The 12,421-nt window shown below is 38.6% G+C and overlaps 2 protein-coding genes and 1 long non-coding RNA gene across 5 annotated transcripts in view; 2 read left to right on the top strand and 1 right to left on the bottom strand.

Moving 5' to 3' along the window:
- The window catches only part of LOC111447438 (SART-1 family protein DOT2), a 10,211-nt gene extending 7,897 nt beyond the window's left edge, over positions 1-2,314 (top strand). For both annotated transcript variants that reach the window (XM_023086606.1, XM_023086607.1), the window contains exons 10-13: positions 353-765; positions 1,290-1,510; positions 1,609-1,693; positions 2,016-2,314. In XM_023086606.1, coding sequence (XP_022942374.1) covers positions 353-765; positions 1,290-1,510; positions 1,609-1,693; positions 2,016-2,087 — 791 coding nt within the window. In that variant the 3' untranslated portion in view covers positions 2,088-2,314. The remainder of the gene's footprint in view (positions 1-352; positions 766-1,289; positions 1,511-1,608; positions 1,694-2,015) is intronic.
- Positions 2,315-2,786: 472 nt separating this feature from the next.
- Positions 2,787-6,466, top strand: LOC111447502. Its single transcript, XR_002711277.1, has 3 exons — positions 2,787-3,253; positions 4,783-4,947; positions 6,084-6,466. It is a non-coding gene; the product is annotated as an uncharacterized LOC111447502 (long non-coding RNA).
- A 75-nt stretch (positions 6,467-6,541) lies between these two features.
- LOC111447501 (probable receptor-like protein kinase At1g49730) lies at positions 6,542-11,282 on the bottom strand. Of its 2 annotated transcripts, none has more exons than XM_023086713.1 (9): positions 10,828-11,282; positions 9,893-10,444; positions 8,856-9,146; positions 8,478-8,736; positions 8,339-8,391; positions 7,684-7,751; positions 7,485-7,574; positions 7,322-7,406; positions 6,542-7,236 (listed from the first exon to the last, which is right to left on the bottom strand). In XM_023086713.1, the coding sequence occupies exons 1-9, from the start codon at positions 10,898-10,900 to the stop codon at positions 6,674-6,676; spliced, it is 2,034 nt and encodes a 677-aa protein (XP_022942481.1). In that variant the 5' UTR covers positions 10,901-11,282; the 3' UTR covers positions 6,542-6,673. The 2 variants fall into 2 exon arrangements, with proteins under 2 accessions (XP_022942481.1, XP_022942482.1); XM_023086714.1 differs by having other exon boundaries at positions 8,856-9,119; positions 10,828-11,279.
- Between the last annotated feature and the right edge of the window lie 1,139 nt (positions 11,283-12,421).

Genomic DNA, 12,421 nt, shown 5'->3' with positions numbered 1-12,421 from the left:
CCCCCCCCCCCTCCCGCCTCATTAGGCTTTGTTGGTGGTTCTCGCAGGCTTCCTGTCGACCCTTCAAACTGTGCCGATCTTTGGGATTTTCAATGAACACTAATCATCTAGAAGACCTGTTTTTTCGTGTGCTTGCTAAATCTGAACTACAACGTCTATTTGCTTGACTTAAGTAAAACAGAAATTCTGGCATGCTATTTTCTGTTCTAAATGGATATCATGCTATTTTCTGTTCTAAATGGATATGTCATAATTAAAAGCTTTATAATCGCGAATAGAAGGTTTAAAAATGAGATAAATGAGGAAAACCAGGGAGAGTGAACTGGGTTTTTTCTTTTTCTTTTTCGTTCAGAATCTCATAAACCTGAAGAAGAAGATGTCTTTATGGATGATGATGAAGCACCAAAAGAAGAATATCATGAAGATGAGAAGGATAAAGATGGTGGGTGGACTGAGGTCAAAGATACTGCCAAAGAAGAACCCACTCCTGAGGATAATGAGACAATAGCTCCCGATGAAACAATCCATGAAGTTCCTGTTGGAAAGGGATTATCCAGTGTACTGAAACTGCTTAAGGATCGTGGGACTCTGAAGGAAAGCATTGAATGGGGTGGCAGAAACATGGACAAGAGAAAGAGCAAACTTGTTGGTATAATAGATGAAGATGAACCAAAGGAAGCTAAGTCAAAGGATTCCCGTTTATCTTCTTTGGTGGATTACAAAAAGGAGATTCACATCGAGAGGACTGATGAATTTGGGCGAATTGTAAGTTAGCTTCGACTCTATAATTTACCTAGCCAAGTAGTTCATATCTAGTTTACTTGCACCACATATTCACTTACTGGTTTTTAAATGCCTACTGGTAGTGTAATGAGGAGCTAGGTGCCAAGTTAAAGTAGGATTTCTTTTTTAAATGCGTAAAATTACATTTAGGAAATTGTGTTCGTTTACTTCTCAAATTGCCATACTTAAGTCATGCTTGCTCTTCTTCTTTGTATTTTATTCCAACAATGAAATGCACTCACTACCAGAAGACAAATAATACACAAAGACATTCAAGTTGCGCTAAATATGAGTCTCTCATCTCTGAATTGTTGGCAGTCTTACATGTTTATGCCAACTGCACAGGGCTTTTGCCTAGAGGTGTCAATTTTGTTCTCTTGTTCCAATGGAGTTTGATTATAATTTCTGGTCTATCTTTTCTATGGGCTGCTTTAGGATGTGATATTACTCCTATGCTTACCATTAAGGAGTTTTCTATTCTCACTTGTGCCTTTCTACTGTACCAGATGACTCCAAAGGAGTCATTTCGCCAACTTTCTCACAAGTTCCATGGCAAGGGACCTGGGAAAATGAAACAAGAAAAGCGCATGAAGCAATACCAAGAAGAGTTGAAGTTGAAGCAGATGAAGAATGCAGATACACCTTCGTTATCAGTGGAGAGAATGAGGGAAGCTCAAGCACAATTAAAAACACCTTACCTTGTTCTCAGCGGTCACGTTAAACCTGGGTATGCTCCGTTTTCATTGGAACAAGTATTTTGCCTCTTGTTTTTGCATTTAGCCATTCAGTTTCAAACTGTTCTCTGGTTTTCTTTAATGTTTGTAGCCAAACAAGTGATCCAAGAAGTGGTTTTGCTACCGTCGAAAAGGATCTCCCCGGCGGCTTGACACCCATGCTTGGTGACAGAAAAGTGAGTATTCTTTCCTTATTCCTCCAAGTATTTAATACTCAACGAGATTTATAGTATCGAGGAAGTTCTTCAAGAATTGGTGGCAGCTATTGATAAGTTAGGAACATATGCAATACGGGAGATTTCTAGTTATATGCGTACCCGAATTTCATTTGTGTGCACTCTAAGCATATACTCATTCATATTTTCATTTTTGTCTCAATCTAAGTTCAATTTTTAAATCAACTGCCTTATTACCAAACTTCGACTCTCAGCATATAGAATTCGTCATTTCGAGACGCGGTCGCTGTTAGTTTATATAAGTTGATCATCTTATTTTCAGGTCGAGCATTTCTTGGGGATAAAGCGAAAAGGCGATCCTTCGAATACAGGCACAAAGAAGCCAAAAATTTGAGATATGTAACTTTTTACCAGAATTAGTACCAAGAACTAGAAACCCATGATTAGTTTAGTTTAGTTTATTTTTCTTCACCAACAAGATGAACTTCGTATATTCAATTTCACATCCTCATCAAATAACAGTGTGCTTGAATTGTTTGTTTGTTGTATGATAATCGATAAATGATGAGGGATTACTCTTATAAATTATGGAAATTCATATTACAAAAATACATTATAATATTGGATACCTTAGGTAGTCGCATTGTTCGAACATGTCAATTGGTTTCGACACTAATTGGTATAAATATTTTTTTATTATTAGAGTTACATATTTTGTGAATATAATTCATTGTTTAGACAGACGTGTTCTAAAAATTTTAAAAATGATAGATTATACGAATATTTTAGCTATTATATTTTTCAATTTTGGAGAAAAAAAAAATTTGCAGCTAATTTTTTCCCAATATTTTTATTTTTCTACTTTTAAAAAATTATTATTTTAGTCCATTTATTTTCTTTTTTTTTTTAATGATAGTTTATCATGATATTTTAATTACTAAATTTCTTGAAATTAAACTATAAATTTATATTAAAGAATTTTGATAATTTGTGTTTAAATTTTGTAAATATTAGACTAAATTGGTTACTTAATGAATTTTGAAATAAAATTAAAAAGGATTTATTGAATTTATCAGTCGGAGGGTTAAAAAAATCGGATAAAAAGCAAACTCCCGGAATTACGAATTTCGAGGGAAATCTAAATCAAATTAAGGAGATTGGAGTGGCGGCCATGTTCGTTAATCAAAGAGGATCCAGACCATGGGCCACACCGGAGGCGTTGCCGGTGTCCGGTGGGGTTCCGATACCACCCAACAAAAAAATGGTCAAATGCGATGCTTCTGTTCATTGCTCTCGTGGTCATAGCAGACATTATCTTTCTGGTTCGGCTTGATATTTCAAAAAATGTAGCCATGGTGTTGATTCATGGCCCGATTTGTTCTACCGCTCGCCGCCTTCCCGTGCACTGATCGGTGGAGTTGATGATTCGAATTCCCGGGTATTCGACGGCGATCGGATTTCGGAATTGGGGAGATGTGAGGAGTGGTTGGAGAAAGAAGACGCCGTGACGTATTCTAGGGATTCCGGAAGGAGCCTATATTGGTTTCTGGTTCTGATGAGGTTTGTTTCGTTTTTGGATTCCGTATCATGCTTTTAATTGTTGTTTATGTAATGAAATGTTCTCTGTTTTCGTGTTTTATTACAATGCACTGCATCAATACGTTATTTAATGTGCTGCATCGATGTAGAAATCCATGTAATGCTGCGCACATTTCGATATCATTTGATATGCAAATGTTCCGCTCCATGATCAGTTTTCGATGAGCTTTATTTCTTATGCGTGGAGAGAGATATGGCGTTTTGGTCTTCTATCAGGAGCTTAGATGTTAGTGCCAAGATAGTTCGTATAAAGCCGTCGATTTTAGGAAAATATCTTTTATAATTAGAAGATCAAATTGAAATTGTGGACGTCTACATTGAATAAATTAGTTTTCATAAAATCATATGAAGATAGTTATGATTTTGATATTTTTAATTTAAGTCCAACTTTGTTAGCCAACTTAGAATTTACTGGACATCGGGCTATACCCAGCAAGGAGGCTGAGCTCCGAAGGGGTGGACATGAGGCCATGTGCCAGCAAGGATACTGGCCTCGAAGGGGTGAATTTGGTGGGAGTCCCACGTCAATTGGAGAAAGGAACGAGTGCCAGCGAGGACGCCGGGCCCCGAAGGGGGGGTGGATTGTGAGATCCCACATCGGTTGGGGAGAAGAACGAATCACCCTTTATAAGGGTGTGGAAACCTCTCCCTAGCAGACACGTTTTAAAAACTTTGAGGGAAAGTCCAAAGATGACAATATCTACTAGCGATAGGCTTGAGCCATTTCAGTTGTGTCCAGATGGTTGGCCGGAATTGAACCTGAAACGTGCAAAACCTGAAGTATGAGACTATGAACCTGAAGTATGAGACTATGAACTGAGCTAAAGGGAGTTGCTGGCTAGCATTGGGAAAGGGCAAAATCTTTCTTTAGTTTATGACTCTGGACAAAATGAAAACGAATAAGAATCCGATAACGAGATCCTTTCACATCCTCGTCCCCTCTTTGGAAGTTCCAACCATTTATATTTTACTTCTCTGGGTTGGAATGCCATTCATAAACATTTTACGCCTCTCATGATGCTTGCCTATGAACATTGTGAATCTCTTCATTCAACTCCTTGAAGGCTCTCGCTTCTCGAGGAAGATTGGTAACATTTGGTAAAATACCCTCCTTAAGCACATGTGATCGTCAAAAAACAATAGATTTTCAAGGACAAATGTGAGGATACTTTAAAATGACTTTCTTTGATATTTTAAATCACCCAAAAAAGTTATTAGTTCATCTTCTATTTGTTCGTTCATTGTGTTTGAAGGCCTCATGAAAATGAAAGGGAAATTTTGTTTATACCATGCATGAGTTATCTCCATCTTCCTGCTATTAATATACTAAAAGTTTAAGAATTTATGTACAAACTTCGGGGTGACATCTAACCATATTCTTGTTGAGATTGATTTCTTGATGACTTGAAGCTCTAAAATTCTAATTTGCGCATGTTTTTGCAGCAAAGAAAAAAACATCTAAAGCCTTTTAGTTAATTGTTCTCCTGTAGGGGAGGAAATCTTGTGCTATAGGAAGTGAATTTAAGGTCAATTCAAGTAGAGATTCCGATGCTGCGTTTGGTTTAGATCACCAGGGTGGAATGCCTTCAATTCTTCAATCCATGGTATCAACTCTATATTTTGCAGAGAACAATATTGTCCAGGCACGACGGTGGGTAAGAACAATCTCTTATCTTACCATTATGCTATTTGGAGTACAAAACTTCCCCTTCTTAGCAAGAACATATTTAATGCTTATTTTTATTTTTTCATTTAACACCGAGGCAATAAAATATTTGGGCGTAAGTGTCATGTATGATTACAAAAACCATGCATGGTTTGCTTGTTTTTCCACAGTCAATCTGAATAAAATACCCAAAAAACTTCACTAGTAGAGGAAGACTGCCAGTTCCATTTGTCTATGCAGAAAACAAAGGGCTTAAAAGGAAGGCTGTCAGAAGAGCTATATGTTTTGGGTTGAGAAATTGGGGGGTTGTAAAGGTTTCGTGGGCTGTTATGCAAAGTTGGTTGCAATGGGGTTATGGTGATTTGTCGAAAGTTAGTTGGGTGAGGTAGTCACTAAAGCTGAAGGGGAGAGGTGGGAAGGAGGGTTAGTTAGAGAGAGGAATGTGAAAAGGAGTCCGAACCTTTGAAAGCTTGGGAAATAAGAAAACGAATCTTAGTTACAAGGAGATGTGGTTATAGTGCAAAATGGAAATGCAGGATGGTAGGAAGATCGAATTATATGGTAGATAAGCTAGAGTTGGATGAGGGAATGCAGAGGGCAAGTTATCCATGATGGAGAGAAACTTCAAGGTCCTCACGGAAGGGGTTCAATAGTTGGTATGAGTGCACAAATTGTAAGAGAACTATTATGGTAGAAGTCTATGTAGTCCCAAACTAGTCGTATACAAGAGTTTACCCATGAGGAGAAGAGTACAAGGAAGGTAAGGGAGGCGGCGCTCTGTAAATGCATGTTTTGTAGGCTAGTGATCTGATGTATCGAGAGCATAGCGATTTAATCGCTTAGAGGCTAGGAAGCTTTAAAAGCTTGTTCAATTTTAAGGGGGAAACATTGATATGTTTTCTGCGGTTTGATGAATGGAAAACTATCAACAGTACAATATTGGCAGTCATGGACCATCTAAAGAAATATGGCAGCCATTTCTTCCTTTTTTTCGACACTCTTTTACAGCTCCAATTGTAGCTGTGTTTTGTTCAAGCGAAAAGTAAGATCCATGGTTTTCCTAATCAATCAGTCACCATATTATCCTCAGAATTCTCTAACATAGTCTTTGATGCTTTTCTGTAGGAATGGTTATAGTATAGTAATGACCACCAGTCTCTCATCAGATGTACCTTTTGGATACTTCTCCTGGGCCGAGTACGATATCATGGCTCCAGTGCAGGCAAAGAATGAGAGTGCCCTTGCAGCTGCTTTCATTTTTGCAGTTGGGTTGACACAGAGGCAAGCTTTATATACCTTAAGATTTCAAGGGGATTCTGATCTCAGAAAACATGTGGAAGATAACCCATGTGCCAAATTTGAAGCCATTTTCATATAGTTTGATCTGAAGGTCGCTTTATTTCATGTTTTCGACTCGAATAGGCAGCCACAAACCCTTTGTAAATGTTCTGTTGATTGTAAAGAGGAAATTCACACCGCTTCTTCTTAGAGTCCTTACCTTTTCGATACTTTAAGCCCTTGCCCTTTGCCTAGTCTCGACTCCCCCCAGCTAAGTACTTCCATTCTAGTAGGCTAGCTACCTGTACATGATGTTTGAATAGGCTAACATAATACTGAAAATTTCAATCCTTTCGAGAATTTTGGTTTGGCACAAACCATGAATGTGGAAATGAAAGAAGTTTCAATCTGTCTGTTCTCTTTTAAATTTTTGTTTCCTAAAACAATTGATCTGTGACAGAGAAAATATTGGGAGGAGATTGTGGTGAACCGGTTTCAAGCAAAAAGCTTCTACTACAATATGACTTTGTTGTGCTTGATGAAGATGCAAGATACCTTCCTTCTCCACTGTGAAAAATCACATCACTTCTATGCCCTTTTCTCCTGCTCATGCTCTGCCTTCCTTCACTCCCTCCATATTCTTCTTCTTCATCAACAGCTTCCACCAGCTCTTGATGCACCGGGTCCGAACTCTCGTACAATACTCGAAGCACCTGTTTAATTGACGGCCTTACCCTTCCTTCTCCCTCGGTGCACCATCTCACAATCGACACGACTGTGTGGAGTTGTTCTAAGTCGAAACAACTCTTGATCCTTGGATCTACTAGTTCCGATATCCTTGAATCTGGAACCATGTACACCTGAGACCATTCTACTAAATTCTTACCATCTTGTATAGCACGTCTCCCCGTAACTATTTCCAGGAGCAGCACGCCATAGCTGTATATATCACTTTTCTCGGTAAGCTCTTGCGTGATAACATACTCGGGATCCATATAACCTGAAATTCATTAGCATTGAGATATTGCTAGCATAAGAAACGACGATATTCAAACATAAGTTGAAGAACTCGTCTTCTTCCAAACCTGGTGTTCCACAGATGTCGGTGTTTACGGGTTCAAAGAAAATAGAACCGCCCTCTGAAGCATGCGCAAGGCCGAAATCTGCAATCTGAAAGAAGAAACAGAATAATAAGAAGTTAAGGCATTTGGGTCTGCAGTTTGTTACCAAATGAACTTCCCATGTTACCTTAGCAACAAAGTTCTCATCCAGCAAAATGTTGCTGGACTTAATGTCTCTATGGCATAGTGGGGGATCACAATAATAATGAAGGTACTCCTGCGGAGGACAAGTTCAAGTCACTAAAAACGTTGCAAAAAGACAGCTTTTGATGGTTAAGCTAGTAGTTCATTAGCTCTTGATGGGAACAAGAGTATCAGCACACTACCAGAGCATTGGCGACATCGATGGCAATTTGTATTCTCGTCTGCCAACTTAGAGGCGTCCTGCCGGGACCTGCACGAGCGTAAGAATGCATTTACTTATACACTGATTCAAGGGAAGATGATTAAAAGAAGCTCTTTCATTTGACCCAAAAACTTGACTAAGCATACAGGGCTACCAAAATCATATTAATCCAAAAACTTGACTAAGCATGCTTAAGCCCGTTATGTATTGCCGTCAGCCTCACAGTTTTAAAACACGTTGCTAGGGAGATGTTTCCATACCCTTATAAATAAAGAGTTTCTCTAGCAAATAATGTCCTTATAAAGGTATGGAAACCTCTCCCTAACAGACACGTTTTAAAACTGTGAGGCTAAAGGCGATACATAACGGGTTAAAGTGGACAATATTTGCTAGCAGTGGGCTTGGGCTGTTAAAGGTGGTATCAGAGCTAGACACCGAGGAGTGTGCCAGCGAGGACGTTGGACCCCTAAGGGGGTGGATTGTGAGATCCCATATTAGTTGGAGAGGGGAACAAAATATTCCTTATAATGGTGTGGAAACCTCTCTCTTGTAGACGAATTTTAAAACCGTGAGGTTAATGGCGATACATAACAGACTAAAGCGGATATAATCTACTAGCAGTGAAACTAACATACCATGAAGATGATCCTTCAAGCTTCCATTAGTCATATATTCGTACACAAGAAACCTACCAATGAAAAAACAAGTAGCATTTCATATTGTTGGCACATGATCTTAAACGCCCCGAAAAAAGTTAATCACTTGGTGAATTACCGTTCATGCTTATCAACACAAAAGCCTCTTAAAGCAACAAGGTGTCTGTGATGTAATCTTGCGAGCAGCTCGATTTCTCGGCCAAATTCATCCTCCCCCTGCTCGGAGACTTTGTTCATCCTCTTCACAGCTACCACTAAGTCATCACTGAATTGAGCTTTATAAACGGTTCCATATCCTCCTTGTCCAATTGTTGTACTAAAACTATCTGTTGCCTTCTTGATCTCTTTATAGCTGAACTTTTTAAACGTAGAAGGTCCTGCACGAGATGTCAAGTGCAACAAAGAGGAAGAACAGGAAGATTATTTGAACATGTATGCTGCCAAGGCTAAGCAAAGAACTTGAAAAACCTATAGAACTGCAGGCAAATCACCCCACCTTCCTGATACTTTTTGACGGGACGAGAAGGTAAGAATTTCGACAATTTGCCCTCTGCCATATCAGAATCCTTTAGCTCTCTGTTTTTCCTTCGAATCAGCACGATCAAGACGACCAGAATCAATATGGAAGACACGGTCACCGCAATGCCAATACCCGCCACTAGTGTTAGATGGTAGGAATGACGTTTATGACTTTTATTATCGGAAACACCTGGTATCGTTGGCCCCGGACTTGCAGCAGCTGATGGACTTGGGGCAATATCTGGGGTAGCAAAAGAAGGGGATGGAGCTGAAGAGAGCATGAAGTTTAAATCACTCTATAATCTAAGTTGGAGAAGAGGAACTTGAGAAAATATAATTATTCATTCCATCTTCAGAGGTTGCTAAAAATATATGCTTACATAAACTTAACAACTAACTGGTGCACAATCGTATCCCCATAACAATGTTAACAACATAGTGCAAATGATAGTGTAATGGCTCAAGCCTACAGCTAGCAGACTTCCCCTCAAGCTTTACAACCCTCAAGCTTTACAACTAGCTAGCAGACCTCCCCTCTTTGAACCTTCCCTTTCAGGCTTCCCCTCAAGGTTTTAAAAAGCATTTACTAGGGAGAGGTTTCCACACCCTTGTAAGGAATGTTTCGTTCCCCTCTCCAACCAATGTGGGATCTCACAATTCACCCCTCTTGGAGGCCAGTGTCCCCGTTAGCACACCATTTGGTGCTTGGATCTGATATCATTTGTAATGGTCCAAGCACACCACTAGCAGATATTGTTCTCTTTGGGCTTTCCCTTTCGAGCTTCTCCTCAAGGTTTTAAAACACGTCTTTTAGGGAGAGGTTTCTACACCCTTATACGGAATATTTCGTTCCCCTCTCTAATCAATGTGGGATCTCACAAATTGCAAGAAATAGCAAAAAGAAACACCTAGCCATGCAAACGAAGAAGTTTTGACCCTTGCCTATCCTTGCCTATGAGGCTCTACAAAAAGAAACTAATCCATTTTCCCATTTGCATTTTTGTACATCCATACCTGGAGGCTTGTCAAGACCTTGAACTCCAAAGAAGCATGTTGCAAGATCAACGACTGAAGCAGTATCAAGATGGCTAGCAAGTGCAACAAACGTCGCATCGCGACAAGTATTTAACGTTATATTGTCTTCTCTTCCAATCAGATTACGTAGATACAAAATCCCAGCATTGATACACTTCCTGCAAACACTTTCCTCCAAGAGAGGCAATTCACAATTGTCACTAACATTTGAGAAACTTGGAGATTCCAGCATTTGTTCGACAGTTTCTCGACCTCTACACGCGTAATTCACTGTAATCTTTGTCCCAACCCCACAGAAACCAGTGGCATTTCTAGGAACTCCATACAGTTCCATGGTTTCAAACAATGATTGCAGGCAAATGTTAGACAAGTTTGAAGAAACTCCTAGTTCACCAGTCACATTAGCAAGCTGAGCAACAGAAACTGCAACAAATGCATTGATATAGCGGCAGCATTTCCCTCTTTCATTGGGGTTAGAACAAATAGAAGCAGCTAAAGTAAAGTTTGATCCACTCAAGTTCAAGGGACAATCTGTGAAAGTTTCAGAACATTAAGGAATTATAAGCCAACCATTTGAACATAACATTTGCTCCTGAAAAATCCTGAAATATGTTCATCTTAACACAAAGATCAACAAGAGAACCAAATCAAGCTCAGGCTCCAGCAAAGACAATGGCGCATTTAAGAAGAAAAACGAGACCTACCCATTTAACCCTGAATCATTTTATCGCTGTTCATAGTGTTCTAAGAAGACTAAAACCCCATTTCCACAAACACCATTTCCACCAAAAACTCCCACTAGATCAGAGAAATAAACTCCAGAAAAGAAATCACAGAGAAAATGGAAGATCAATCAACAGAGACAGAGACGAGTTTCGTTTGAATATTCAATCAAATGCGACAAAGAGACTAACCCGCCATTGTTTCTTGAAGAAACAGAAGAAACCCAATTAGAAACAAAGCTCTACTCACTGCGATCGCCGCCATGGTGAAGGCAGAGACCCTTTGTCGTCGTCGGAGCTAGCGAAGAAGCCAATGGCGCCAAGGAACGGCGGCCGTTTTAGCACATTTTTAAGAAGCTTTAAAAGGGGAGAGAGTGAGGAACTAAGCAATGGTTCAAGCGCGTGAGAAAATGTCACTAACAATTATAAAAAGCAAAAGAAAAAAATGGAAACTAAAATTTGGGTATAGCAAAAGGAAGATTAGAGTAGCAAAGTTGAGTCAAAAAGACAGCGTTGAGTACCAAATTCATCATAGTTTGTTCAATTTATGATTGTTAGCTTCAAAAGTCACCAATTTAAGACACAATGACGCCAAAAAAACACCAACCAAACAATCTTCTGAGTGCATTTATTAGCAAAATACGAAACTGTAGACATTATTTCGGTTTCATATTCAATTATTCAAACTTTACATTCAATTAGTGGCTTTAATAATCGTATGAAACTGTAGTTTAAAACCCAGATTTAGAATAATTAGAATCTTAAACATTCCAAGAGAAAAGTGGATAAAGACAAATTATCCTAAAGTTCTTCTTTTTCTTCTTTTCTTTTCTTTTTTATACTCATGAATGTAATGGAAAATCTAGAATTCTTAAAATCTTATCTGAAGAATCTCTTCAAAAAGGGTCCTGCTAATTATTAAGTTCATCATTATTAATTATTGCGTCAAATTATTGGTTAATGCTTGGAGTTGAAGTTAGAAGCTCAAAACATTAACACCTGAGAAGGAGAAGATAGAATAATTGAGGAACAGAGTGTGCAGCACAGACAAATCAAATGGGTCAAGAACAGTTTGATGATGTAAGACAAGAGAGAAAAAGAACCAACTTTGTATATCCCTTTCCTCTTTTCTCTCTCTCTCTCCTCATTATTCAACAACATTACCACAATCTTGTTCTTTCTCCAATTTGAAATTTAAAATTTTAAAAATTTGTCTAATTAGGTTAATAACTAAGGTGTGAGATCACGCGTTGGTTGGAAATGAGAACTAAGTATGTTTAAGAAGGGTGTGAAAACCTTTACTTAGTAAACACGTTTTAAAATTGTGAGGTTGATGGCAATGGATAACGGGCTAAACTGGATAATACTATTAGCAGTGGGCTTGAACTATTACAAATGATATCAAATCGGATAATACTACTAGCAGTGGGCTTGACCTATTACAAATGGTATCAGAGTCAGACACCGAACGATGTGTTAGCCGGGGTAGATTGTGAGATCTCACATCGATTGAAGAGGGCAACGAAGTATTCCTAATAATGGTGTGGAAATCTCACTCTAATATATGTGTTTTAAAACCGCAAAGGCTGATAGCGATATGTAACGGGTCAAAACAAACAATATTTGCTAGAAGTAGACTTAGGCTGTCTGTCAATAATTAAAATCTTGTCCCATCATGATCATGGTGAGTAAACCAAAACATAAACTTGGTGCTTCAATCTCTTAAATCTTACTCTATTTACTACTACTACTACTAAAAAAAAAAAAAAAAAAAAAAAAAAAAAAA

The sequence above is a fragment of the Cucurbita moschata genome, unplaced genomic scaffold, assembly GCF_002738365.1.
Source record: "Cucurbita moschata cultivar Rifu unplaced genomic scaffold, Cmos_1.0 Cmo_Scf00009, whole genome shotgun sequence".
NCBI classification, from domain to species: Eukaryota; Viridiplantae; Streptophyta; class Magnoliopsida; order Cucurbitales; family Cucurbitaceae; genus Cucurbita; species Cucurbita moschata.
Note: the sequence above shows the minus strand (reverse complement) of the source record. Positions and strands in the feature narration are given on the sequence as shown.